This window comes from Pteronotus mesoamericanus, unplaced genomic scaffold, assembly GCF_021234165.1.
Source record: "Pteronotus mesoamericanus isolate MK-2021 breed Mesoamerican mustached bat unplaced genomic scaffold, CSHL_Meso_final contig_33, whole genome shotgun sequence".
Taxonomy (NCBI): domain Eukaryota; kingdom Metazoa; phylum Chordata; class Mammalia; order Chiroptera; family Mormoopidae; genus Pteronotus; species Pteronotus mesoamericanus.
In genome coordinates this window covers 3790720-3816738 of record NW_026555135.1, presented here as the reverse complement: position 1 = coordinate 3816738, position 26019 = coordinate 3790720, and the positions used below count along the sequence as shown (strand labels likewise).

The following is a 26019-nucleotide window of genomic DNA, read 5'->3' as shown; positions in this document are numbered from 1 at the left end:
GCGGGAGGTGCACCAGCGGCGGCGGCGGCGGTAAATCCTCCCGGCCGCTCACAGCACTGTGGAGCCGCTTCCCCAGCTCGGCCTCGGACCGCGGCGCCCCTCCTGCCCCTCGCGGCTTCTAGCCCGCCCGCCCCTCCCCCCGGCGCGCCGGCCCTGCCGAGCCGGCCGGCCGGCCTGGCTCCCCTCCCCGGCCCCGACGGGCGGGCGGGCTGCCCTGAGGAGGCGGGGAGGGGAGCGCTGGGCCGGCCTGCGGGCGGGCGACGATGCCGAATTTCTGCGCGGCCCCCAACTGCACGCGGAAGAGCACGCAGTCGGACCTGGCCTTCTTCAGGTTCCCGCGGGATCCAGCCCGGTAAGCGGCGGGCGCGGAGCTGGCTGCCTGGGCCCACCTCCGCGGTGCGCGGGTCCCGGGCTGAGGGGTGTGTGTGGGTGGGGGGCACAGTCTGTGACACCAGCCTCGCACCCAGGCGGGGAACGGGCCGGGAGCAGTGGATATGTGGGCACCCGGGGACCTCGCAGCACGTGCACAGGCAGGGGTTCGGCGCCCAGGACACCACCCGAAATGAGAGGCAGCTAGGGCGGCGCGCAGAAGGGACAAGTGGGTTCTCGTCCTGGTTAGCTTGCTCTGTGACTTCGGGTAAGTCGCTTTCTTCTCTGAGCTTTAGTTTTCTCAACTGTCAAAGAGGGATTTGGAGTCTGTGTGTGTGGCTGCCGGGGCCTTTTCCTCTCCTTGCCACTACCTCCGGGACCCTGTTTCTTTTCGGAGTCTGTCCACCTTCTTTGATCTCGAGTCACAACTGCTCTCTCCTTCGGACTTGCTCCTGGTACAGATTCTGGCTCAGGCTGTTACTCATCATCTGCTTGGTTATTGTGGGGATAACGGAGCGGGGTGAGGTAGGAGGTGGGGGAAGTACACGTGAAGGCATGAAAATTGGTACTGAAACCGTCTTTAAAGTAACTTAGACGCTCTTCGAGAGAGTGGTGCTATAGGGGCCGAGAGTGGTACTATAGGGGCCGTGTTTGAAAAGCCGAGGGTTTCCCTTGGCCTCTCGTTGATTTAGTCATTTGAGATCAGTACACTTACCATGTGTGTTAGGTGCTGGAAATTCACAAGTGAATGAGTGTTGCTGTCTGCAGAAAGTTCACAGTCCATTAAAGAGACAAATCTAAGCAGGCGATTGTAATGTAACATGCTATTTATTAGTTCCACAGATATTTATTGAGGGCCTACTACGTGCTGGGAATTGTTCAGAGCACTGGGAGTGTACAGATGAACAATTCACAGAGTCCCTGCTCTCATCGACTTTACAGTGTAGTGGGGGAAAATTGACGAATATGCAGTGTGTCAGATGGTGATAAATACAGGACTGTGATAAAAAGGCACATGTTGTGGGATAGAATTAGAAGTAGCAGGGGAGGCATAATTTCTGTTTTAAATAGGGCAATTAGAGAAGGCCTTAGAATGTGAATTTGAGCAAAGGCCAGCGGTAGGTAAGGGGGCTAGCCGTGAAGATATCTAGGGGAAGAGATTTTCAGTCTGTGGAGCAATGAATGCAAAGAGAGGCAGAGCATGCTTGTTAGAGGTACAGCCAGAAGTCCATGGACTGTTAGAGCTGGTTTAAGGAAGGAGAGGGAAAAGATGAGACCAGAAAGGTGTGTGTTGGGAGTGGGGGGTGCAAATTGTGTAGGACATTGTATGCCATGGAAAGCACTTTGGGTATTTATTCTGAGTGAGATAGGAAGTAATCAAAGGGTTTAGAGTAGAGACATAACTTTAAAAAGGGTCACTCGCTGCTTGTTAGATTGTAGGGAGACAGAGGTGAGAGCAAGAAGATCTGTGAAAGGCAGTTGCAGTAATTCAGGTTAGTAGAGGAGGTAGTAAGTTTTGCATTTGAGCTGTGTTTTGAAGGTGAATTCAGCAGGATTCGTTAATGATTTAGATTTAGGTTGTAAGAGAAGAAAAGAAATCAAGAATGACTTGAAGATTTTTAATATGAGCTTGGGAGGAGCAGGTTTGGTGGAGGAATATATATATTTCTTCAGTTTTTTGTTCCATATGGTCAGTTCTTGTATGTGTCCTGACCAGGAATTGAACCCACAACTTTGACATGTCTGGATGATGCTCTAACCAATTGAGTTGTTAGGCCTGAGAGAGGAATATTAAAGGTTTAGTTTGAGATATGTGAAGTTTAAGAGATGTGATAGACTTGTTTAAGAATAGATGTCTTTTTTCATACCACATCCAGAAATAACTCAAAATGGCCCATATTTACATCAGTGACCTAAATATTTAAGAGCCAAAACCACATAAAAAGATACACAAGTTTGGGATTTAGCGACTTCCAAACTGAAAGTTGTAAATATGGGTGTTCTCAGTTTATGGAGGGTATTTAAAGCCGTGATATCAGGTACATAAAGCAGAGTAAGTCTGAGGGCTGTGACCTGGGGTGTTTCTAATGTTTAAAGTTCAGGGAGATGGAGAGGGACTAAGTCAAGAGAATAAGGAATAGCTTTTGGTTCTGTGAGAGTAGAGACGAGGAGCATCTTAATCTGACTGGACCTTATTACAGTAAGCATTATCTTCACTTTACCTAAATTTTAGCCCAAGGGCATTGTGGGGAGAATATTTCACTTGCCTAATGAGGGCTCTGCTACTCAGTCTGGACCACAGGTCATTTGTGTCCATGAGTAGTTAGTTGAATGCTCTTTTATTACATTCCTTAGCTGGGAGTATGGCTTGGAGGGGCTTACAGTCTCAGATTTGAAAGTGATTAGATCTATTGCAATATCCTTTAAAGTGCTGGAATTTCCTCAGTAGCAGTTGCTTGTTAACCTTTTTTTGGGTCATTGTCCACTTTGAAAATCAACATAAGGACTCTTGAGAAAAAACATAGACACGCACTTTTGCATTCCATGGTCATATTACTTATGAACCCTTTAGGGACCCTGTGCATCCCTGACAGGTGGGCCTTTGCTTAAAAAAAAAAAAAAAAAAAAATCCACCGGCGATGGTTTTCTGCTTTGTGAGGGGACATTTGAGGATTATGGACAGCTTTAGCTGCTGTTTCTTCCTTGTTTTGAGTGGAAATATATTCCTCCCTATAATTTATGTTTTGGAAGTCTTAGTTTTGTCCCCAGAGTCACCCTAAGCAAGTTTATGCCCTTTTCATGTAACAAGTCTTTTGAGTATTTCAAGACCAAATTACAAACTTTTAAAACCTTAAAAAAAAAACCCACTTCTATTGAGATATAATTCACATACCAAACAGTTCACCCATTAAAAAGGAACAAATCAGTGGTTTTCAGTATATTGCATTATTAATTTTTAAAAATTTTTGGTAAAACATATGACATAAAATTTGCCATTTTAACTATTTTAAGTATGTGAGTCAGGAGCATTGATTACATTCACATTGCTATTCAACCATTGCCTCTCTATATTTCCAAAGCTTTTTTATTACGCCAAGCAAAAGTTCTATAACCAGTAAACAGTAACTCCCCCCATCCTTCTGATCTACTTTCAGTCTTCATGAATTTGTTCTATGTATTTCATATAAGTGGAATGATATAATAATTATTCTCTTATGTCTTGCTTATTTTACTTAACGTAATGTCTTCAAAGTCTTAACTTTTTATCCAAACCAAATCTCCTCATGCTGTAGGACTTCAAATTCTACTGTATTTGACAGAATTTCTTTTTCCCATGCCTAGAGTTAATTATAATAAAGAAGTAGTGTCCAGAGATGTTTACTAAATTAATAACAGTATTTTAGAATTATTAGTTATAACTAATTTTTTTCTGTAAGTGAGTTGTAGGGGTAAAATGAGATGCTAACCTATCCTTCAAAAGTTAACTTTTTTAACAATAAAGATAAATATATTTAATCTTTTAAATAGTGCATTTCCTATTCATCATACTTATAAATTCCAAGTATACTTTTAGGAACAGCAGTTTAGAAGTGATTTAAAATTCAGGAGTATAATCAGTAAAGGACACACTACTATACCATATCATAATAGCTTTTATTGGTTTAAAAAAAGTGGCATTAATGTGCTTTTCTTTTAATATAAAATAATAGAATCAACTAACTTAGGGCAGTGGCAGGGAGGTCATAGATTACCTAAAACTAAAGGAAAAAAAAGAAAGAAAGACTCCAAATTTTGATTGCTCCAAAATGGCTTGACTAATGTCAGGCGTTGGCAGGGACCTGGGGACTGTTCACAGTGGCACATCCCCAGACCAGGTGAGACGGTTCAAGTAGACCTAATGAAATGTTCCTGTTAGAGCGAGTTGGGCAGTTGAAGCCCCTCTTCTGCCTCCTCAGGCAGTTAGTACTAATTCACCCCAGTAGTGATGTCTTCCAAGATTCTTTTACCAATTTAATTAAAGATAATTCAGAGTTGACGTACTCTACCTTGTTAAATGTAAAACAGTGGTTTTCCCTGCACTCGTGAGGGTTCCCAAGACCCTTTCAAAGAACCTACAAGGTAAAACCTATTTTTATAATAACATCCTGACATTATTTGACTTTTTCATGCTCATTCTCTCAAAAGTATACAGTGAAGTATTTCAGGGCTATATACCGTATAACAACATTATTGCTCTTATAAGTTGTATATTGTTCTCTAAAATTTTCTAAGTATTACTATTCAGATTCAAGTATTTGGCTGATATTTTCTCAGAAATTAAGCATGCCGCTCAAGGAAAACAACTGACAATGAGCATTCAAGCAAAAATTAGCAAAAAATTAACATAGTGCACCACTTTGAATTTGACAGCTAATACAGACTTTTTAAAAAAAATTATATTAGTGGTGATATTGATAGCTGTGACTTTTTAAATATACTGACTAATGAAATGTGTTACCATTTAGATGATCTGCATAACTCACTGAACTAATATTTTTCAAATTGACCAATCAATGATTTTACAAAGACATAAGTGGATAAAAGCTCTATTCAAAGTGCAAGGTAGACCAGTGGACTTCAATGTAAGCACTAGAGTGTGAAAAAGCTCATTGGTCTGTTTTCACTTGCAACTAATCTCTAAGAAAGATTTTTGGTGGAGTTTTGGTATAGTATCAAAGAACATCCACAATTTTGTAGAAAAGGAAGAAAATGTTAATAACCTTTTAAGTTGCGATTATCTTACGATATTTTAACAAAACAACATATGGCAACAGATTTAAAAGCAGATGTGAGAATCTAGTAATCTTCTTTTGAACTAGACATTAAAAGAGTTTTGGAAAGATGGAAAACTGCCATTCTTTTCACTAAACTAACTAAACATTTTCATTAAGTGTTTTTTGTTTGTTTTGGAGAATGTAGTTATTTTTTATTAGAATGTTATCTGTGTTGACATGTAATGGTATTACTATTTTTAGAATTAGTAAATATTAAAAAAAAACAAACAGCAAAAACCCCCTGGCTGGTGTGGCTCAGTGGACTGAGCGCCAGCCTGTGAACCAAAGGTTCGCTGGTTTGATTCCCAGTCAGGGCACATGCCTTGGTTGCAGGTCAGGTCCCCAGGAGGGGCACACGAGAGGCAACAACACATTGATGTTTCTCTCCCTCTCTTTCTCCCTTCCTTCCCCTCTGTCTAAAAATAAGTTAATTTAAAAAATAAAAAAAAAGGTAAATGTTAAAAGTTTTTCTTAGTTTTAATTTCTGTAATTATAAGCATTGATAGATAAAACCCACATAAACAAAAATGCTCTTCAGGTCCTCAGTAATTTAAGAATGTAAAAGGGTCCTAAGACAATGAAGTTTGAGATTTACTTGTATAAAATAGGATTTTACAGTACTTTTATATCATCTCTTTTAATCCTCTAAACATACAACACTTGCAATAAATTTTGAGGTAATCCTTGCTTTTCAGTAACCAAAGCAGGACCAGAATGGTTAGCTAATTTGTTCAAAAGTCCCACAAGATTTCCTAAAACTACAAGAGTAGGATAATTATGTAATATTACCCAAACTTTTTTGACCATTAAACCTTTTTTTTTTTTAATGGTCCTTGGAATATGTTTTTAGAAGTGTTGCATGTGAGTATGAGACCATTGAAAGAAAAAATTAACAACAAAACTTAAAAAGGACTGGTCAATGTTGGTTGAATAGTACTGAAGTTTGATTAAGAGGAGGAAAGAAAGTGACCATTGGATGTGGCAGGATGGAAGTCATTAATGAGCAGTTTCAGTGGAAAAGGGATAAAACTGAAGCCTCCTTGAGTCAAGACTGTGAGGTAAGACAGCAGATACAGTGAAAATGCACTCTAACTAGTTTTGCTATGTAGAGGATGAGTTCAGGAAGTTTTTAAGAAGGGAGGTACTAGGACATGTTTATACTGATGGTAATAAACTGGTAGGATGAATATAGGATGTTGAGAGACCACATACAGAGGGGGGGAGGCTTACTTACCCGCATGCGTGTACACACACACACACACCCCCCCCCCACCTGAATCAGAAGTTTCCTTCAAGAAATGACATTTGAGCTAAGATCTGAAGACTGATCTTTGCATAGGCTTTCTTGTGCAAAAGAAGTGAAAAAGCAACAAGAAGAAGATACTAGGCTAAATAAAGAGCGTGGGGAACAGCCTTAGAGTGGAAATGATCACAGTGCATTCATGAGAATGAAGTAAGGCCTGTGAGGAGGGCAGAGAGAGGGGAAAGATGGTGTGTGATACGAAGGTAGAATGGTGGTTAAGAAGTCCAGATTGTGCAGGGTCTTCTAAGACTTAGGAGGAGTTGGTTTTTTATCCGAGGAGTAATGAGAAGCCACAAAGGATCATAAGCAGGGAAGTATACTCTCAAATTAGGTTTTTAATACATTTACTCTGCAGCAAGGCGAAGGGGTTAGAGGAGGACAAAAGGTATTTGGGAAGTCATTCTATTCTGCCAAAGGGAAAGGCTGCAGAATCTGGAGTACAGGGCACAGAACAGTGAAAGGAAGAGCTAGGAAAAAGGTAACATTGGTAACAAGAACAATTGAGAGATAAATATATAAGTATGTATATATTTATGTAAGCATGTAAGTATGTATACATGTACATAAATATATATGAGGTCTGTCCAGAAAGTATCCACCCATGAATTATGAAAAACAGAGATCTTCATTGAAGAAGATACAAGGAACATTATACATAGGACAATGAATCCTCAGTCCCCTTCAAAATAGGCACCTTGGGATCGCACACAGTTCTCCCAGTTGCCATCAGCTGCCCCATCGTATTTTCCTGTATCTCACTGAGGGTCTGAAGTCTCTTCCCTTTCAAAGGTGATTTTAGTTTTCGGAAAAGCCAAAAGTGACGGGGCCAAATCTGGGCTGTAGGAGGGCCGAGTCACCTGAGTAATTTGATGTTTCGCCAAAAAACTTGAATATAACATGATGCATCAGTGGGCACATTGTCATGATGAAGCTGCTGATCACCATTTGCTGATAGCTGTGGCCTTCCGAATTATTTGTATAGTTTCCACGGAGGAATGCTCAAGCTTAATGCAAAATTTGATGTAGATTGGTTGCTCAACTCAGTCATTATGAATGCGACAGCCACACAGTACACATGCACACTCAATGGCATCTACTGCCTCCACTGACTAGTACAGTGAACTTGTTATTGTTTACAGATGTGCATTCCAGTCCACTCTCCTTGGCTGCTAGGTGACATTGGTGTCATGCAAACCATTCTCATTATATTAACAACAGCTGGACTTTTCCTGGAGAGACCTTGTATGTAAAAAAGACACTGGTCATATATAATTTTTATGACTTTATTAATATAAAACATATAAACAGAAGGTCACAAATTGCAAGTGTATGACTTGTTCGATTTTCAGAGTAACATGCCCATGAAACTATTTCCTGGATTAAAAAAATAAAGAATATTATTAAATCCCAAACTCTTACCTCCCCAGTGGTCTGGCTTCGTTGTCAGACTTCACACACATTAGATTAGTTGGTTATTGAGGAGAAGAAAGAGTGAGGGGAAGCTCTTTTATTGTTACATACACTGTGCAAAAATGGTAGTCTAGAACTTGATGAATTTGTACAGAATGAACATATCCAGGTAATGATTGAGGTATGGAATATTACCAGCACCTCAGAAGTCTTCTCTGTGTCCACTCCTACTTGTTACCCCTTCCCAATGTACCCACTATTTTATCACTGTGTTGGGAATCTCCAAGGCCACCCCCATATTCAAAGATTGACTGGACAGACTTACAGCTAAGATTTATTACAGCAATGTAATAAGATCATACATCAAATCATAAGGGGAGAAAGAACATAGGTGGAGTACGGAGGCATCCATATGTAGGCTGCTTAATGTTCTCTCCTTCCTGTGGACGGGGGTGTCACACAGAGCCCACTTTCCTCAGCAATGAAAATGCAGCAACAAGTGTGCCGTGTTTTTGCCTGGAGAAGTCCGTTAAGAGACCTAGTACCTGAACGTTTTATTGGAATTATCACATAGACACTCTCTGCCTAGCAGATACTAAAATTCCAGACTCCTAGAAGGAAGGCAGATGTTCTGTATAAATTGTATTGTTTGCACAGTTTAGGCACAATGAGCCACCTTAGCAGCTAGGGCAAGTTTTATGTCAGTATAGGAAACTATTTACTAGACAAGTTCCCAGACACCAGCCAAACAAGCCTTTCTAAGGATAGCAGTCTCAGGCCTGCTCTGTTAACGCTCTTTCTGCACAATCACCATAGATGAGTTTTGCCTATTCTTGAATTTAATATAAAAAGAATCACATAGTGTGCATGCCTGGCTTGTTTTGCTCATCATTGTGTTTGTGAGATCAGCTAAGTTCACTCATTCCCATTGCCAAATATTATTCCATATAGTCAACCACAGTTGATTCCTTCTACTGTGTTATCCTACCTCTGATCAACATTTGGTATTATCTCTTTTACATTGCAGTCATTCTTCGAAGTATGTAGTAATATTTTGTTATGGTTTTCATTAATATTTCCCTAATGACTAATGAGATTGAGTTTTTTTTCCTTTAATTTTTTTATGAGCATATTTTAATGTGTATTGACCATCTGAATAACAGCAAATTGCCTGCTCATTTTTACATTTGGATGTCTGGTTTTTTTGTAGTTCATATATATTTTGGATATGAATTCATTGTTGGATATGTGTATTTCAGGCGCCTTCTTCCATTTTATGGGTTACCATTTCATTCTTAAATGTCTTCTTTTAATAAATAAAAGTTACTAATTTTAAAGTAGCCTAATTAATTCATCTTTTCTTCTTGAGCTTGTGTGCTTTCTGTCACCTTTAAGAGATCTTTGTCTATTCCAAAGTTGTCTTTTAGAAGCTTTGTTGTTTTACTTTTCATGTTTGTATCTACAGTTCATTTGGAATTTATTTTTGTATATATGGTGTAAAAATATGGGTCAAGAGCCCTGGCCAGCATAGATCCATCGGTTGGGACATCGTCCTGTAACCGAAAGGTTGCAGGTTCGATCCCTGGTACAAGTACGTAAGGAGGTGAGGCAGCCAGTCAGTGTTTCTCTCTCACATTGATGTTTCTCACTTCCCTTACTCCCTCTCTAAAAGCAATGAAAAATGTCCTTGGATGAGAATTAAAAAATAAATAAATAGGAGTCAAGATTCTTTTTTTCATATTGATATCCAGTTGACTGAGCACTATTAAAAAATTGTCTTTATTGCTATGCAATGATACCTTTACCTTAAGTGTCCATAGCTCTGCAGTTTGTTCCATTGTTTTATCCTATGCCAATACCACACTGTCTTATTAATAAGCTTTATAATACATCTTAATATCTGGTAGTAGAAGTCTTTCAACTTTTTTTTTCTTACGAGATTGTTTTGGTTCTTTGAATTTCTTTAAAAAAAATTTTTTTTTTATTGTTCAAATACATTTGTCTCCATTTTCCTGCCACCACTTTTCCCTGCCCCACCCACCCCCATCTCCCACCCTCAATCCTTCCCTGGAATTTCTATATAAAAAATTTTAGAGTCATCTAGTCATCTCTCTCTTTCTCTCACACACATATGCACACACAAAAGAACTTGTTGGGATTGTGATTGTATTGAATAGTAAATTAGTTTGGGGAGAATTGATATCTTTAGAATTCAGTGTACCACCCTGTGAACTTGTATATCTCTCTATTTATTTAAGTTATTTAAATTTTTGTTTTATGTTAGAGGTCTTGCACTAGATTTATTTCTAGGTATTTGATATGGAAAACATAAATGTAGAGAATTTGATAGCTCCTGGTATCAGAAAACTGTTTCAACTTAGTTCAGAGATAATATATACAATAGAGTCCTGTGTGGAAGATCTTCAGAGATTTAAGAAAAAACAAACTTAACTGTATGAGTATGGAAGTTACCTTAGTGTGAGACAGTTTTTATACCAAGTATTTGGGTGTTGAAGTAGGAAATACTTATGTCATATTGCACAACTGTGTAACTATATGATTAAAATGCAGACATCTTAGGCATCATTACTGTATGCAGTAATGCTTCTTGGCTGAATGAAATGCTCTACAATGTAGTTATGATTTTAGTTTGGGTTAGATAACCAGCATTTCAACATGGTTTTATGTTACGTATTGGGAATGGGGGGAATTAGTGTTAGAGAGACTATGGAGGGGTGAAGTGCAATGTTGAGACAAAACATAAATAATTACAAGATAAATGTTTTCAAATTTGTGGCACTTATTCATGACAGAATTTTATTATTAGAAACTTGAGGAATGAGAGAAAGATCTAGTTAAAGCCTTTAGCAAATAACTTAAGAATTTTGTGCTTTCATTTCTTCATCTGCACAAAGGGGATAATACTAGTACTCCTTTGGAAAGGACTTAGAACAGTGTCTGGCTCATAATAATGCTCATTATTTGTTTTTCTGCAGATATTTAAACACCAAGAGGACATAACTAGATTGTGTAGACACCAATCTGCATTCATGAAGCTTGAAAACTAGTCTGTACATATCATTGTAAATAATAAATCATGTGTGTCTAATAAATCATAAGACTGACTTGCTTCCATGAGGAACTCTAGTTATTTATAGAACATCTACTTACTAATTTCCTACAATGACAGTGTTGCTTTATATGCTTCTTTAAGTTAAGAAATCCTGAGGGGAATGTTAGGTCATTGGCCTCATGGTTGTACAACTTTTTACTTGTATTGCTGGTGATTGAGTCTTCTCTGATGCTTGGAGTCTTGGGAGTTGAAAGACTCAGATTTAAGTTCTAATTTTGCTGCTGATTTTGTACATGACTGAGCAAGTTACTTCTTAATTTTACCTGTAATTAAATGTACTAAATGATATCTAAAGTTTCTTCTAGCTCTCATTTTGTTAATAATCAACATAATAAATTGTGTTCTGTGGGTTGAGGGGAGCAGGAATCCATGGTCCATAGTATGTATTTGCTTTGAAACCAAATGCTGAAGTTTAAATGTTGAGCTCATATTCCATAATTGTATTTTGGTTTTATTTATAGATGCCAGAAGTGGGTGGAAAATTGTAGGAGAGCAGACTTAGAAGATAAAACACCTGATCAACTAAATAAACATTATCGATTATGTGCCAAGCACTTTGAGACCTCTATGATCTGTAGAACTGTAAGTAATAGGAGGGCTTGGGTTTTTTGTTTTCTCACTCACTATCTGGAAGTGGAAATCTTTCTCTGTGAATAATGTCAGAGGGTATCCTTATACCCTGGCCCTTTTTTTTAATTGAAGGCAAAATTGGAGCTGAATAGTATCTATTTTGTTCTTTAAAACCTGATGGGATTTTTGTTTTTTGGTTGTTGTTTTTTTATACCCCTGGTTCTGATACCCCATTCCTACTCACCAGAGATAGCAACTTTTTTTTTTTTTTTTTTAAGATTTCATTTATTTATTTTCAGAGAGAAGGGGAGGGAGGGAGAAGGAGAGGGAAAGAAACAACAATCACTTGCCTCCTGCATGCCCCCAGCAGGGGACCTGGCCTGAAACCCAGGCATGTGCCCTGACCAGGAATTGAACCAGTGACCCTTCAGTTCACAGGCTGGCACTTAAGCCACTGAGCCACACCAGCCAGGACAGGGATGGCCACTTTTAAACCTGTGTAGCCTTCAGAAAATTTTACACTATTATAAAAGTATATTTATTTAAGGTAAAGTTGGTATTTTTATTTGGGAGCAGCTTCTCTAGAGCTTTTTTATGAGTGAAGTCTTCATTGAGGAATGGAGCTCTTTGTTTTCATGTTTTTGTTTTTGTATGTAATGGTTAGAACCAGCCCTTAATTTTCATGTGCTAGATGCAACAGGATTTGCTGATCATATAAGTAATGTAAAAAAAATTTCCATCAATAATTTGAAATTTCATATCAAGAACTGGATGTCTCTTACTACTAACAATCTCTCTACTGTTAACTGTGTGAATTTGGCCAAGTCTCTTCCCCTCTTGGGCCCCAGTTTCCAATGAAATTAAATACTGTAATTCCTAACGTCTCAGTTTTTAACCATCTTTATTTTTGTTATTGCAGGATTCATAAAAGGCACACATAGGGCAGATTTGAACTGGAGCAGATTTAAAACACTAAAAACTATTTAGGAAGACAGTTTTGTCAAACAGGATTGTTTAGGTATAACTGCGATATCACCCAAGATATTAGGATAGACATAAACTTGATTTGAAGGTACACTGTATATTGTTATGCAGCAATTTATTTTGATATTTTTTTCAGATACATTTTGCAGAGGCATCAGAAAACTAAAGAATGATTGGGTTATTTTATTTCTCAATATTAATTGAAGCAGATACTTGTGAAGTCATTGGGAGGTGAGCCAATTCCGGTTCAACAGTTTAATCACAAATATTTGAGGGATACTTTTGCCTTACTTTGTTAAGAGGGTAATAATGACCAACCAGAATAAGAGGTTTTGTATATTAAAAGGCAAACTTCTTCTTTGTTTTGACAATACGTAAAAATATCCAAAATTATTATTTTAAATACACAAGCCATATACATTTTTATATTTTTATTTTAGTAATAAATATGGTTTCTTAATTATGTAATTCCAACAAGATTAATATGAGAAATTTAAAATATAGTTCACTCTCATATTCTTGTTTCCTCAGAGCATAGACTAGAATGAGGAGCTATTTTTGCATTTTAAATTTCCACATGATTCTTCAATCTTGAATAAATTAATGCAAATGTGAGGAAATTTTTTTTCTACTCATGTAGAAGATAATGCTGTTAAAAGCTGGTTTACCTGATATCTGTATCCAAATGTTTAAGAGTATTGACTCCATTAATTTGGCATTTAAATTTAATCTCATCAGTAAACATTGATGGCTAGTTCAAAGCCACAGCTTATCCTTAATGCTGGAGTATGTAAGGTCACTGCTTTATGCTCAAACCTTAATTCAGCAGTTAAAGATTAAATCTGGATACTGAGTTAAAATTATCATGCAAATGAATTGAATGTAGCCCTTTTTGGCATGCATACTTATAAATAAATATTAATGAAAGTTGCATGTTTTTCATTCGTATATTGTTTTCTGGTCTGTAATATTTTTGATAGAAAATTGATTTGAATTTTAAAAACTTATTAGAATGTTTTATCCTTCCCCTCATTATTTAATAACTGGTAGGATACCAAGAATTGACTGTGTATGTGTGTATGTTTGCTTTTCTGAGATGATTGCTAAATGGGAAAGTTGGGACACTTTGTGGGTATTGTATAGTTTTTGCTCCTTTCAATGATTGTGTCCTGAATCAATCCCTGATTCAAACTCCCTGCTAGGGTCAGGGTAATTGGCCCCGCATTAGAAGCTGGGTGTCATTAAGAAATAGATTTTCTTCTTTTGTGTTTTCTATGAGGCATTGGATTGAACTAGAAAATACTGAATCTGAATAGAAATTCTTCCCAGATGTGTTTAACAGCTCTTTGGATAAAACCTAAGGTAGTGTGTTTCCTTTAGTTATATAGAGTTGACCCTTGAACAACACAGAGGTTAAAGGTGCTGACACCCCATGCAGTTGAAAATCTGTGAATAACTTTGACTCTCCAAAAACTTAACTACTAGCAGCCTACTGTTGACCAGAATCCTGATAACATAAACAGTCAGTTAACACATTTGTGGGTTATATGTATTATATACTGTATTCTTACAATAAAGTAAACTAGAGAAAAAATGTTATAAAGAAAACCATAAGGAAGAGAAAATACACTTACAGTATTTATTGAAAAAAATCCACATGTAAGTGTAACTGCGCAGTTCAGTCCAGTGTTGTTCAAGGATAAACTGTATTTTTCCTTCATATCTTCCTAACCTTCCTTCCCTGAGTGAAAAAATATAGAAGTTGCTATTTTTTTGGCGTATATTTTTACCAGGCTTTAATTGTCAGCTTTGAAACAATCACTGCTCCCAAGAAAGCTTTAAAAAATGAAGTGTTTTGTCTTTATCCGTGCAAATTTGGGAAGAGATTAATGGCACTGCTTTATTTGGACTAGCTGGGTGGGGCTGGGAGGTGGGGATGTAGTATCTGTTATTCTTTTTTTTTTTTTTTAATCCTCACCTGAGGATATGTTTATTAACTCAGGGATTGAACCAGCGGCCTTTTGGTGTATGGGACAATGCTCCAAACTACTGAGCCACCTGGCTGGGGCTTGCTACTCTACCTCTTAATAAACCTGACTTACTCTGGGCTGGCGGTGGAAACTGTCAATATCTAAGTATTCATCTAGCTTTTAGCCAGGTTGGATTGGGTTAATAGGAATTAGGATAGAGCATATAATCATCCTTCAATGATAAGAACATTGGCATTAGAAGGGGATTTAGAATATCTAGTTCAGTGTTTGCAAAAGTGTGGTTATGTATATCACTTGTGGTATGAGTGATTTCAGGTGGCACATGAATCAATTTTTATTTTACAAGTTTTGTAATATGTGTTAAAAATACAGCCAGCCCATCAAACCATTATTTTGTAGTTTTTATTGCTTAAGACAATGTTAACTAATAAAGTGAGTAGATCATGTAAAAGTACAGATGGCATAATGAAATGGCAAGCATTATGAACATTAGGAAATGTAGGTCTACTTCAGTGATGTTGAACCAGTATGCCACAAAAAATTTTAAAACATGCAATACCTAACTATTTAGTCAGGGGCACTGACCTCTTTTCCCTTAGATTCTAAAATAAAAAAATGACAGCCAACACAACAATAGCCATTTGGTGTGAATGAATTAAAATTATACCTACTTTTTTTTGTCAGATCAGCAAAAAAAAGTAATATATTTTTTGGTGTGCTGCAAAATTTTAGTAATTAGTGTATGTATATCATGGAAAGAAAAAGACTAAAAATTGCTGATTTAGTTTAATACTTGAATTTTATTTAGAAGAGAAACTGAGGTCCAAAAGGGAAATTATTTGACCAGGGTCTTACAGTGATTCACTGATAGAGTTTGGACTAGTTTCTGTGTCTCATGGATCCCAGTCCAATATTATTTCATTGTGCCTTGATGCTTCTCAAAAATAGTAGCAAAAGTGGACTGAACAGCAGGTAAAGGAGGGAAGAATTATTGTAAAACGTGCAAGAGGATAGGTTGATTATTTGAGAAACTTTTGTGCCTGCTGTAGATTTGGTGGGCTCATGGAACGGCAGAATAGATAAAAGTACTGGGAATCTGAATTAGGAATATGTATACAGAATGAAAATACAGTTTATTTTTTATGCCTCTCATTAGTTCAGTTTTTTAATTTATAATAGTAAGATTGCCAAAAGAGCAAATACAAAAAGTTATAAATAATAAGCTGATCTGGATTGGCACCTTCAATTCTCCAAGTCTGTCTCTACATGTTAGAAGTGGGTGAAGGAGTACTGGGGAAATCATTAACATAGAATTGTACTTATGTGTAAGGCATTCTTAAGGACTAGCTCTGAATTAACACATTTTTCTTTTTCAGAGTCCTTATAGGACAGTTCTTCGAGATAATGCAATACCAACAATATTTGATCTTACCAGTCACTTGAACAATCCACATAGCAGACACAGAAAACGAATAAAAGAATTGGTATGTCAATGTGCTTTCAGCTTTCCCACTCCCCATTATACTATGAAATCAAATATGGGTGTATTCATGTTAAAACTGAACCAGGTTACTCTCTATTTCAAAGGTACTAGGACAGGAAATGAATGCTATGGTGAAATAGCCAGAATGTAAAATGATTAGCTTGTTTTAGTATTTAAATTGGAAAATCTCTCAAACTGAGCCAGTTGATACTTATTGACTTGGGCCAAAGCATGCTGTTAATTATGGCCCTCTCACTAGCTCATTCCCTTCCTGGAAAGAAAAAAAAAACAACCCAAAACAGTAACTTTTCTTTTATAGTAAGGAAAGTGGAACTGAGGTATATTTCCAGAATTCAGTACAAATGGATACAGAAACAGAAGTATAAGAATTAAGACATGGATAGTTTTACCTATTAAGTACTGACATGGTTTAGAAAAAGCTTTTAAATCTCTGTATGTGGCATCATTTATGCATGTTTTTATATTCCTTCGATATCCTTTAATTCTGATTGAAACCTACTTGCTTTTTGTTGATCTTAGGCCAACATCATTACCACCACCAAGGCCCTTATTTTGTTTAATTTTCCTTCTACTATTACATTGCTCCCCTCCCTGTTGGTATCCATGCTAGTGTCTTTTAATATATATCATTTCAATCTACCTTTTGTGTGCTTTTTTTCAGATAACATTTATGTAATTTTCTTCTGTGTTTACCTTTCATATTTAGCTCTTTAATCCATTTAGGGTATTATGTATAGTGTCTAATAGAGATCTAATTTTAATTTTCTTTTTATAGAAAGAACCAGTTTTCCCAACATGGTCTATTAATCCATCCTTTCTTCCACTAGTATAACATTTAATCTCTGTCATATACAAGTTTACATATATGCAGGGCTGTTTCTGGGAGCTCTGTTTTGCCCTGTTGTAATATCTGTTTATTAGCAGCTATACCACACTGATTTTACAGCTGTAACTTTTATCACCTGTGTTACTTGCAAATAGGGCTATTTCTTAACTCTCTCAAAATTGTAGTCCCAGTCATAAATAGGATTAAAAAAATAATAAAATGGCTGTCAAGTAACAGTAATCATTGACAAAACTAAATACATACTAGTTCTTTGAAAAGACTATTAAAATACTTCTAGGAATGCAGACAAACATGAAAAAATTTCAGGGATTTTGTTACAGCACTTTAAAAGAAAACATATGCATTGTTGCTTAGATTATTTTCTAAATACATTATGGTTTTTGTTCGTATAGATTATGTATCCTGTATGAGATTATTTCCATCAATTTTGAAGACCCTCCTTTTATTAATCCTAATACTCTCCAGGTTTTCTATGTACTCAATTGTATCATCTACAAAAAGGGCAATCTACAAATAAGTATAAATTTGCCTCTTGTTCCAGTTGTCACTATTTTTAATTTTTCCATTGCCTGTTTTATTGTTTAGTTAAGATCCCTACTACTGTATTGAATAGTCCCAGGAATTTCACAGGTGGTACACTTGCCTTGTTCCATGAAGTCTGTTTGCTGTGGTATTGTTAAGATAGTTTTTGTCAAGCTAAGAAAATTCCTTCATTCCCTTCATGTTCAGCTTTTGTCATTACTTGTTGAACTTATTAAATGCTTTCACTGCATCGATTGAGTAGAAAAGTTTACTTTTTTTTTTCATTTTTTAATGTCGTGAATAACAATGGGTTTTCTAAAGTTGAACCATCTTTACATTCCCATGAAGTGTTGGCATATAATATCTTTTATGTACTCCTTTTATCTAGCTATGGTATCAAGGTTCTGTTAGATTCATGAGTTGAATAGTTTTCTTTTTAAAAAAATCTCTTAATTTTTCTAGAAAAACTTATGTAAGGTAGATACTGTCTGCTTTTGAAAGTTAGATTGAATGTGGTATAATCAGAAGACTTATGTGGGTGAGGAAATATTTTGATTGCCATTTCAATTTATTTACCGGTTTTCTCTTTCTTCTATCTGTTTCTTATGTTTCCAAAAGTGTATGAACTTTAGGATGTGGAATGCTTGTGTAAAATTATTGTAATAGTCTTTTCAAAGAAATAGTGGTTAGTTATGTTATAAAAGTAATTGCAGTACTTGTGAGCTATTTTATTGGTTTCTTCTGTTTTCTTAAAAAAAAAATTATTTATTTTTAGGCAGGGAGGAGAAAGGGGAAAGTAGAGGGAGAGCAACATCAATATGTGGTTGCCTCCCACACGCCTCCCCACTGGGGACCTGGCCTGCAACCTAGGCATGTGCCCTAACTGGGAATCGAACCAGTGACCCCTTGGTTTGCAGGTTGGTGTTCAATCCACTGAGCCACACCAGCCAGGGCTAGTTTCTTCTTGAATTGAGGGATTTACTTTTTGGCTCTTTTCTAGCTTCTTGAATGTTTAGGTCATATTTGTGTACATCAAAGTTATAAATGTCTCTCCAAGTATCTTTTTGCTGTATCTCACAATTTTAGACATGTAGTGCTTTCATTGGTCTGCTAATTATGAGTTATTTTGTAATTTCCTGTATTTCTTTAACATAGGATAATTCTTGTTTTTAGTTTTCAGACATGGGTTTATTTTTAAAAACCATTTTGTATTTTTTATTTAAAATGTGATTAGGTGATACATAGAGGGTATACATAGTATATGTGATGTTGATTCTTTCTAGGGTTTTTTTTGCATTTATTATTGCTATTGAAATCTGTTACCAACCTGGTTGTTCATTTTTAGGTGATCTGCCTTCTCTCCCTCAGAACCTGTAATATTTTCTTTTTTTAATATTTAAAATTTTAAGTTTTGTTAAAATACATCTAGATGTGAGGGTTTTTTTCTTATTCAAACTTAAACATTTTTAAGTTCTGAGAAGTCCTCAAGTTTTTACTTCTTGCTGCATTTCTTTACCTCTGTTTGTTTTTCTGGGACCTCTCATAGATGAATGCTGACACTACACTACAGTCCTCTCAGTCAGTTTTCTTCTTAGTAATGTGAACCAGGGTGAGGAGCTCAACGCTTCCCTTCCTGTAGCTACTGTTTTTCTGTCCTCTGCCCCTCCTGGGAACATCTAATACCTTACAGTGGGCACACCTTATAGTGGACACACTGTTCCAGATCTGCCATCCTTCTAACTCTGCCACCCGTAGGATAAGGAGAGAGAGTTTTGTGTTGGCTAGCCTGGTGATGTTTCTTCCTAGCAGTATCATGTCCCATGGTGCCCAGCAGGTACCCTACTGTTTCCAGCTATCACTGGTAGTGCTGCTTTTCTACCCTGGAATAGTAATGGGGTGGGTTGTGATCTAATCATTGTAATGGGTTAGAGGGAGAGAAAAGGACATAACTAGAAAGTTTTTCCTCACTCCAACCCTAATGTGCTTGGCCGTCTATGCTGTGTGCATTAATTTCTTTTCCATACTGGCACTGTGTCACTTTCTGCTTCCCAGGGATTTCTCGTAGCTCTTGTGTTAGGTTCTGTAATCCAGCAATTCCCTCTTATATGTCATCCCCCTGGGTTAGAATGGGGCAGCAGGGGGAGGGGAGTGCATGATTTGTCCCCTATGATTTGATCTCAAGTGCTGTGGCATACTTTCATAAAAGCCTTTTGTTAGCCAGTAAACACTTACAACCCAAACTTGAGATGATTTAGGTATAAAGTTAAATGATGTATTCTTTTTTTCTCTATTATTTTATTATAAATTTGGGGTCATTGAGCAAATTGTTCTGGTTTTCTGATCATTTATCTGTTTTAAGAATGTATTTCTCATAAAAAATATGCTTTTGAAAGAATTAAATTTGACTCCAGTTTTGCTTTTTACATGTGAGTCTACATGATATACTAGAGTTTAGTTTTCTTAAAGATGGTTTTTTTTTCCTTTTACTTGTCATTTAGAGTGAAGATGAAATCAGGACACTGAAACAGAAAAAAAGTAAGTGCTAGTTAATGACTCAATTTCTGAATGCCTTTTAAAAAGGCCTTGACCTGGTAAAGACAAGTAAATATGTTTTATGTCCAAAATCTGCTGTGAGAAAGATGCAAGAATATAGTAGGCATTGTCCTGGGGTTTGGAATTACCTATGCAACAAAAACCTTAGTTCAGTTTGTCTTTATTGAGTGCCACTATGCCATACACTTTGCCCAGTAGATGCTCTCAGTGTGGTAGGAGTGGCAGGCTCACAGTGTCCCAGTGTAGGGAAGGAAAGCAGCAGTAAGGACAGAAACAGAATCTCTGTCCATCCAATGTGTAGTGCGTAATAGTTCTTGGTGATTGTTTAAGGAATAAATGCTGTGGGGATACTTAGCCTTACAGAGGGTAGGAGTCTAACAACCTTTCTGCTGGTACTGATGCCTGAGCTGTGTCACTAAAGGATGAGGGCTAGAAGTTGTTTTTGTTTTTACCAGTTATTACTGTTACTCTTCCTCCTATACCTCTTTCTCTTCCTATTATTTTTAACATAACTTTATTGGGTGCTTACTGTGTACCAACTCATTATTTTAATTCCCTTACTTATATCAATTCACTTAATTCTCAAAATAGCCCTGAAGTAAATGCTGTTATTTTCCCGCTTTAGAGATGAGGAGACATGGACTCAGGCAAAGAGCACGGAAGGGTGTCCTGTGCAAAAATAGAGTGGCGTGAAACAGGGTGCCAGATTTGAGGAACTACATTCATTTTGTTGTTGGAGCTTCTCGTAACCCATGATAGTTAGGAATGAACCCAGAGTGGGACCTTGGGGCCAGGACTTGCAGGGTTGTGTGTATGACTGTGGGAAGGACACTTTAACCGCAGGACCTTAGGTTTCCCATCCAAATAGAAGAGATTAGGCTAAGATTTTTCAAAAATGAAAGAATATAATTGATATTATATTGCATGAATATACTTGATATTGTTTTTTACAGGTGTGTCATCTCCCATATAAAAGTATAGCTTAATGGTTTTATAGAAACAGCATTAGCATGGGCCTTGGAGCCAGACAAGCTTGAATTTAAATTCCACATCCATCTTTCCAACTGCGTCTGTGACCTTGTGCAGTTATTTACTCTCATTTGTGAAATAGGGTTGATACCATCTGCCTGTAGAGGGAGTAATGGGATACATAGAGAATGTCACCATAGTACCTCATAAATATTGATTCCCTTCCTCTTTCTTTTTCTGAGGGCATAGACTGTCTTATTACTCTATATGTGATGTGCCTTGTTGTTAAGTTTATAGGAAATTGTTCCTCTGTTACAGCAGCATTTATATGTAGGATTATAATCTCTGCTGTTCACAGTGTTTGCCTCCCCTACCAGAGTGTGTCTTATTTTGATCTCTGTTGTAGTCTCTGGTCTAAGAGGTGCTCTGTGAATTTGAAAAAATTAGTTTGTAGATTTTAAATATTTAATCAATCAAGAATGAATTTTTTTTTTGTCTGTATAGTTCCTCATAAGCCTGTTTATAAAATTAATTCTTTGTTTTCCAGTTGAGGAAACTTCTGAACAGGAACAAAAACATAAAGAAATAAACAACAGCAATGCTCAGAATCCCAGTGTAGAAGAAGGGGCTGAAGAACAGGATGAAGATATTTTACCTCTAACCCTTGAAGAGAAGGAAAACAAAGAATATTTAAAATCTTTATTTGAAATTTTGATTCTTATGGGAAAACAAAACATACCTCTGGATGGACATGAAGCTGATGAAGTCCCAGAAGGTCTCTTTACTCCGGATAATTTTCAAGCACTGCTGGAGTGCCGGATAAATTCTGGTGAAGAGGTTTTGAGGAAGCGCTTTGAGACGACAGCAGTCAACACATTGTTCTGTTCAAAAACACAGCAGAAACAGATGTTAGAAATCTGTGAGAGCTGCATTCGGGAAGAAACCCTCAGGGAAGTGAGAGACTCTCACTTCTTTTCAATTATCACTGATGACGTAGTGGACATAGCCGGGGAGGAGCACCTGCCTGTATTGGTGAGGTTTGTTGATGAAGCTCATAACCTGAGAGAGGAATTTGTGGGCTTCCTTCCTTACGAAGCTGATGCCGAAATTTTGGCTATGAAATTTCACACTACGATAACTGAGAAGTGGGGATTAAACATGGAGTATTGTCGTGGCCAGGCTTACATTGTGTCCAGTGGATTTTCTTCCAAAATGAAAGTTGTTGCTTCTAGACTTTTAGAGAAGTATCCCCAAGCTGTCTATACACTCTGCTCTTCCTGTGCCTTAAATATGTGGTTGGCAAAATCGGTACCTGTTATGGGAGTGTCTGTTGCATTAGGAACAATTGAGGAAGTTTGTTCTTTTTTCCATCGATCACCACAACTGCTTTTAGAGCTTGACAATGTAATTTCTGTCCTCTTTCAGAACAATGAGGAAAGGGGTAAAGAACTAAAGGAAATTTGTCATTCTCAGTGGACAGGCAGGCATGATGCTTTTGAAATTTTAGTAGACCTCCTACAAGCACTTGTTTTATGTTTAGATGGCATAAATAATGACACAAATATTAGATGGAATAACTGTATAGCAGGTCGAGCATTTGTACTCTGTAGTGCAGTAACAGATTTTGATTTCATCGTTACTATTGTTGTTCTTAAAAATGTTCTATCTTTTACAAGAGCGTTTGGGAAAAATCTCCAGGGGCAAACTTCTGATGTCTTCTTTGCAGCCAGTAGCTTGACTGCAGTGCTGCATTCGCTAAATGAAGTGATGGAAAATATTGAAGTTTATCATGAATTTTGGTTTGAAGAAGCCACCAATTTGGCAACCAAGCTTGATATTCAGATGAGGCTCCCTGGGAAATTCCGCAGAGCTCATCAAGGGAACCTGGAATCTCAGCTGACCTCTGAGAGTTACTATAAAGAAGCTCTAAGTGTTCCAACAGTGGAACACATTATTCAGGAACTGAAAGATATATTCTCAGAACAGCATCTCAAAGCTCTTAAATGCTTATCTCTGGTACCCTCTGTCATGGGACAGCTCAAATTCAATACGTCAGAGGAGCACCATGCTGACATGTACAGAAGCGACTTACCCAATCCTGATACACTCTCAGCTGAGCTGCATTGTTGGAGAATCAAGTGGAAACACAGAGGAAAAGATATAGAACTTCCATCCACCATTTATGAAGCCCTCCACCTGCCAGACATCAAGTTTTTTCCTAACGTTTATGCATTGCTCAAGGTCCTGTGTATTCTTCCTGTGATGAAGGTTGAGAATGAACGCTATGAAAATGGGCGAAAGCGTCTCAAAGCATACCTGAGGAACACTTTGACAGACCAAAGGTCCAGTAACTTAGCTTTGCTTAACATAAATTTTGATATAAAACATGATTTGGATTTAATGGTGGACACATACATCAAACTCTATACAACTAAGTCAGAGCTTCCTACAGATAATTCAGAAACCATCAAAAATACCTGAGAGACTATTAAAATAGGTTTTCTCTTATATTTGATATTGAAAAAAATCTGTAAGAGATTTGAAACATCTTATAGAAAAGCTATAAGGTGTATATAGGCTACTTAATCACTGAATATCTTGAGTACATTAGCCTATTTAAGTGGCCCCTGTTTGAACTTTAATGCTTTGGAGAACTAACTGTTCTTCTAGAAGATAGCATTGAAAGTGCCATGTGACACTTCTGCGTGATCAATGCTAATGGCACTTGGAATTGTTTTTGTTAAGTCATTTAGACATAACATTTATTATCACTGTGGATCCAGTTGTTGGGTATTGAGTTACCAGTTCTTTGAAGAAATAAATTTTGAGGAAGTGTGGGAGGAAGGAGTACATTTTATAAAAATCTTAAAGTGAAGCTCACAACTAACTAAATAGCAAGAGTTTTAAATATGCTATTAAAAATCTGTAATGGACAGTTAAGGGAATTACCAGACAGTGAAAGAAACGTGAGCTTTCCAAACAAGGATTTCAGTGTAGATTTTATCTTTATTCAGTGATCTTAAGAGAAACAAGTGACAGTTAAAGATTGAATGGAAGAGCCTTGTTGTTCCACATCTCGTTGTTGCTGTTTACATTCCTTTGTTGAGCCTTTGTCTTCATAAGCTTTTTAGCAGATACATGTCGAACACTTCTGTTTTATGGTCAAGACAGGATCGGAGGCCATGGAGACTGACAACTGATTTGTCTGTTTTATTCTGTTTCCATGACTATTATCTACTGCCTTGTCTTGATTTATAAGCAAAACCTGGAAAACCTACAAAAATGTGTTTTGTGGTTATCTAGGAATAATAGAGAAAATTTTGCTGTTATTTTTGGTGAAGAAAATCAATTTTGTATAGTTTATTTCAACGTAAATAAAATGTGAATTTTGTTTAAAGTTCTTGTATTTAATTTTTGGTTGGGACAAAATAGATTCTTCTGGTAAATTCCTGTTTCAAAAATATTTACTACTTTCACAATAGATAAGTTTTTAATTTGTTTTTTGGTTTATGGCTTACTACTTGGGGTATATAAAGACATTTTAAGAAATTATTAAATGTAAGGTTTATCTAACTCATTTTTTAAATATTGTATATATGCGGTATGGCCCCCGATACAGATTGTCAGGGTTTGTGTAAATGTTGCTGGGTAAAATGTAAATTAGTGAATATAATGGCAGAGATGTCACTGAATTATTTTATGTTGGGATAACTGAGTTTCATGTAACAGAATGGGGTGTATTTGTGTAGTGCTAGGTCTGAATGATAGTTACCAGTGCATTTACTTGTCGTTGACAAGCCTGGCAGATATGTCCAATCAGGACACATTACCAGTGCAGGTTATGAAGAAGATGTCAGAGTTTATCTTAGAGCCAGAGCTCTAAGAGGTATCTCTGTCATTGGCAGAAAAAACTGATCAGGTTCAGGATGACAGTGGAGGAGACACAGCTGGCCTTTTAATACCTGCCATCAGTTCTTATGACACTTAAAAGAATGGTATGACTTTGGCAGATTATTTAACCTGGGTATGTTTCCTAAACTATAAAACCACACTTGGGGTTGTGCTATGAGGATCAGATAATTTATCATTAGTTACCTGTCACTGCTTAACAGCATTCCAAAACTTAATGGTGTTAAGAAACAGTTTATCATTTCTCACAGTTCAGTGGTTTGGTTCAGTGGTTCATCCAGGCTCTCCGTTCAGCCAGCAGATTGGCTGGGGGCTAGTGGGAACATCTGGCCCTCTCCACGTGGTCCTTTATCTTGGGCCTATGGCACGGCGGTCTCTGTACCAAGAAGGCAAAGGCAGAAGTGTCAAAGCCTCTGCTCAAGAACTGACAGAACATTGTTTTCACCACATTCTTTTGGTCAAAGCAAGTCACAAGGCTGGTCCAGATTTAAAGTGTGAAGAAATAGACTTCCTCATCTTGATGGGATGAGCTGCAAAATTTGGCCCCATTTTCAGTCTACCATAATAATGTATCCAAAACATTCACACAAGCATTGGTTAACAAGCACATTTTAAGGTGCTCATCATTTGTTTTTATAATCCCTGTATGTTTTTTAAATTAAAAGCTTAAAAACCCTAATTTGTTAAGAGGCATATTCACAAATTCTGATCTTTGAAGGTAGATTGAGCCAATGATAGTCTCCCCACAGATGAAATGGAGACTGTCATTTTCGCAAAAAGAAAGGAAAAGAAAAATACCTTTTACATATAAGTGTCCATAAAAGCCACCTGCAGTTTTTAAAAAATTCCGTATCATCTAAATAGCAAAGTATACTAGGAAGCATATTCAAGATTTAGTGTATCTAATTGAAAGAGTTTGATTTTGACAAATCCACTCATTTTGGGGAAAACAAAGTTACACAGTTAAAGCCTAACAATTTGTTACTTGTAAAATCAATGAAAACAAATGCTTTATTAATAATTTTATGTAATTTTTTTGAACAATAACCATGTAAGGTAAGTAGTAGATTGAGAAGAGACTCCTTCTTGAGGCAGTTCCTCTGCAGTAAAATTTGGATCTGTTTTCTGTTTCATCTGAGGG

General features: G+C 37.0%; 1 protein-coding gene across 3 annotated transcripts; it reads left to right on the top strand.

Moving 5' to 3' along the window:
• Positions 1-24326, top strand: THAP12 (THAP domain containing 12). Of its 3 annotated transcripts, XM_054576292.1 has the most exons (5): positions 1-352; positions 11491-11611; positions 15951-16058; positions 19946-19982; positions 21517-24326. In XM_054576292.1, exons 1-5 carry the CDS (start codon positions 264-266, stop codon positions 23448-23450), a joined length of 2289 nt encoding a protein of 762 aa, XP_054432267.1. In that variant the 5' UTR covers positions 1-263; the 3' UTR covers positions 23451-24326. The 3 variants fall into 3 exon arrangements, with proteins under 3 accessions (XP_054432267.1, XP_054432270.1, XP_054432269.1); XM_054576295.1 differs by lacking the exon at positions 19946-19982 and having other exon boundaries at positions 3-352; positions 21517-21585; XM_054576294.1 differs by lacking the exons at positions 1-352; positions 11491-11611 and adding an exon at positions 13866-13945.
• Positions 24327-26019: the final 1693 nt, after the last annotated feature.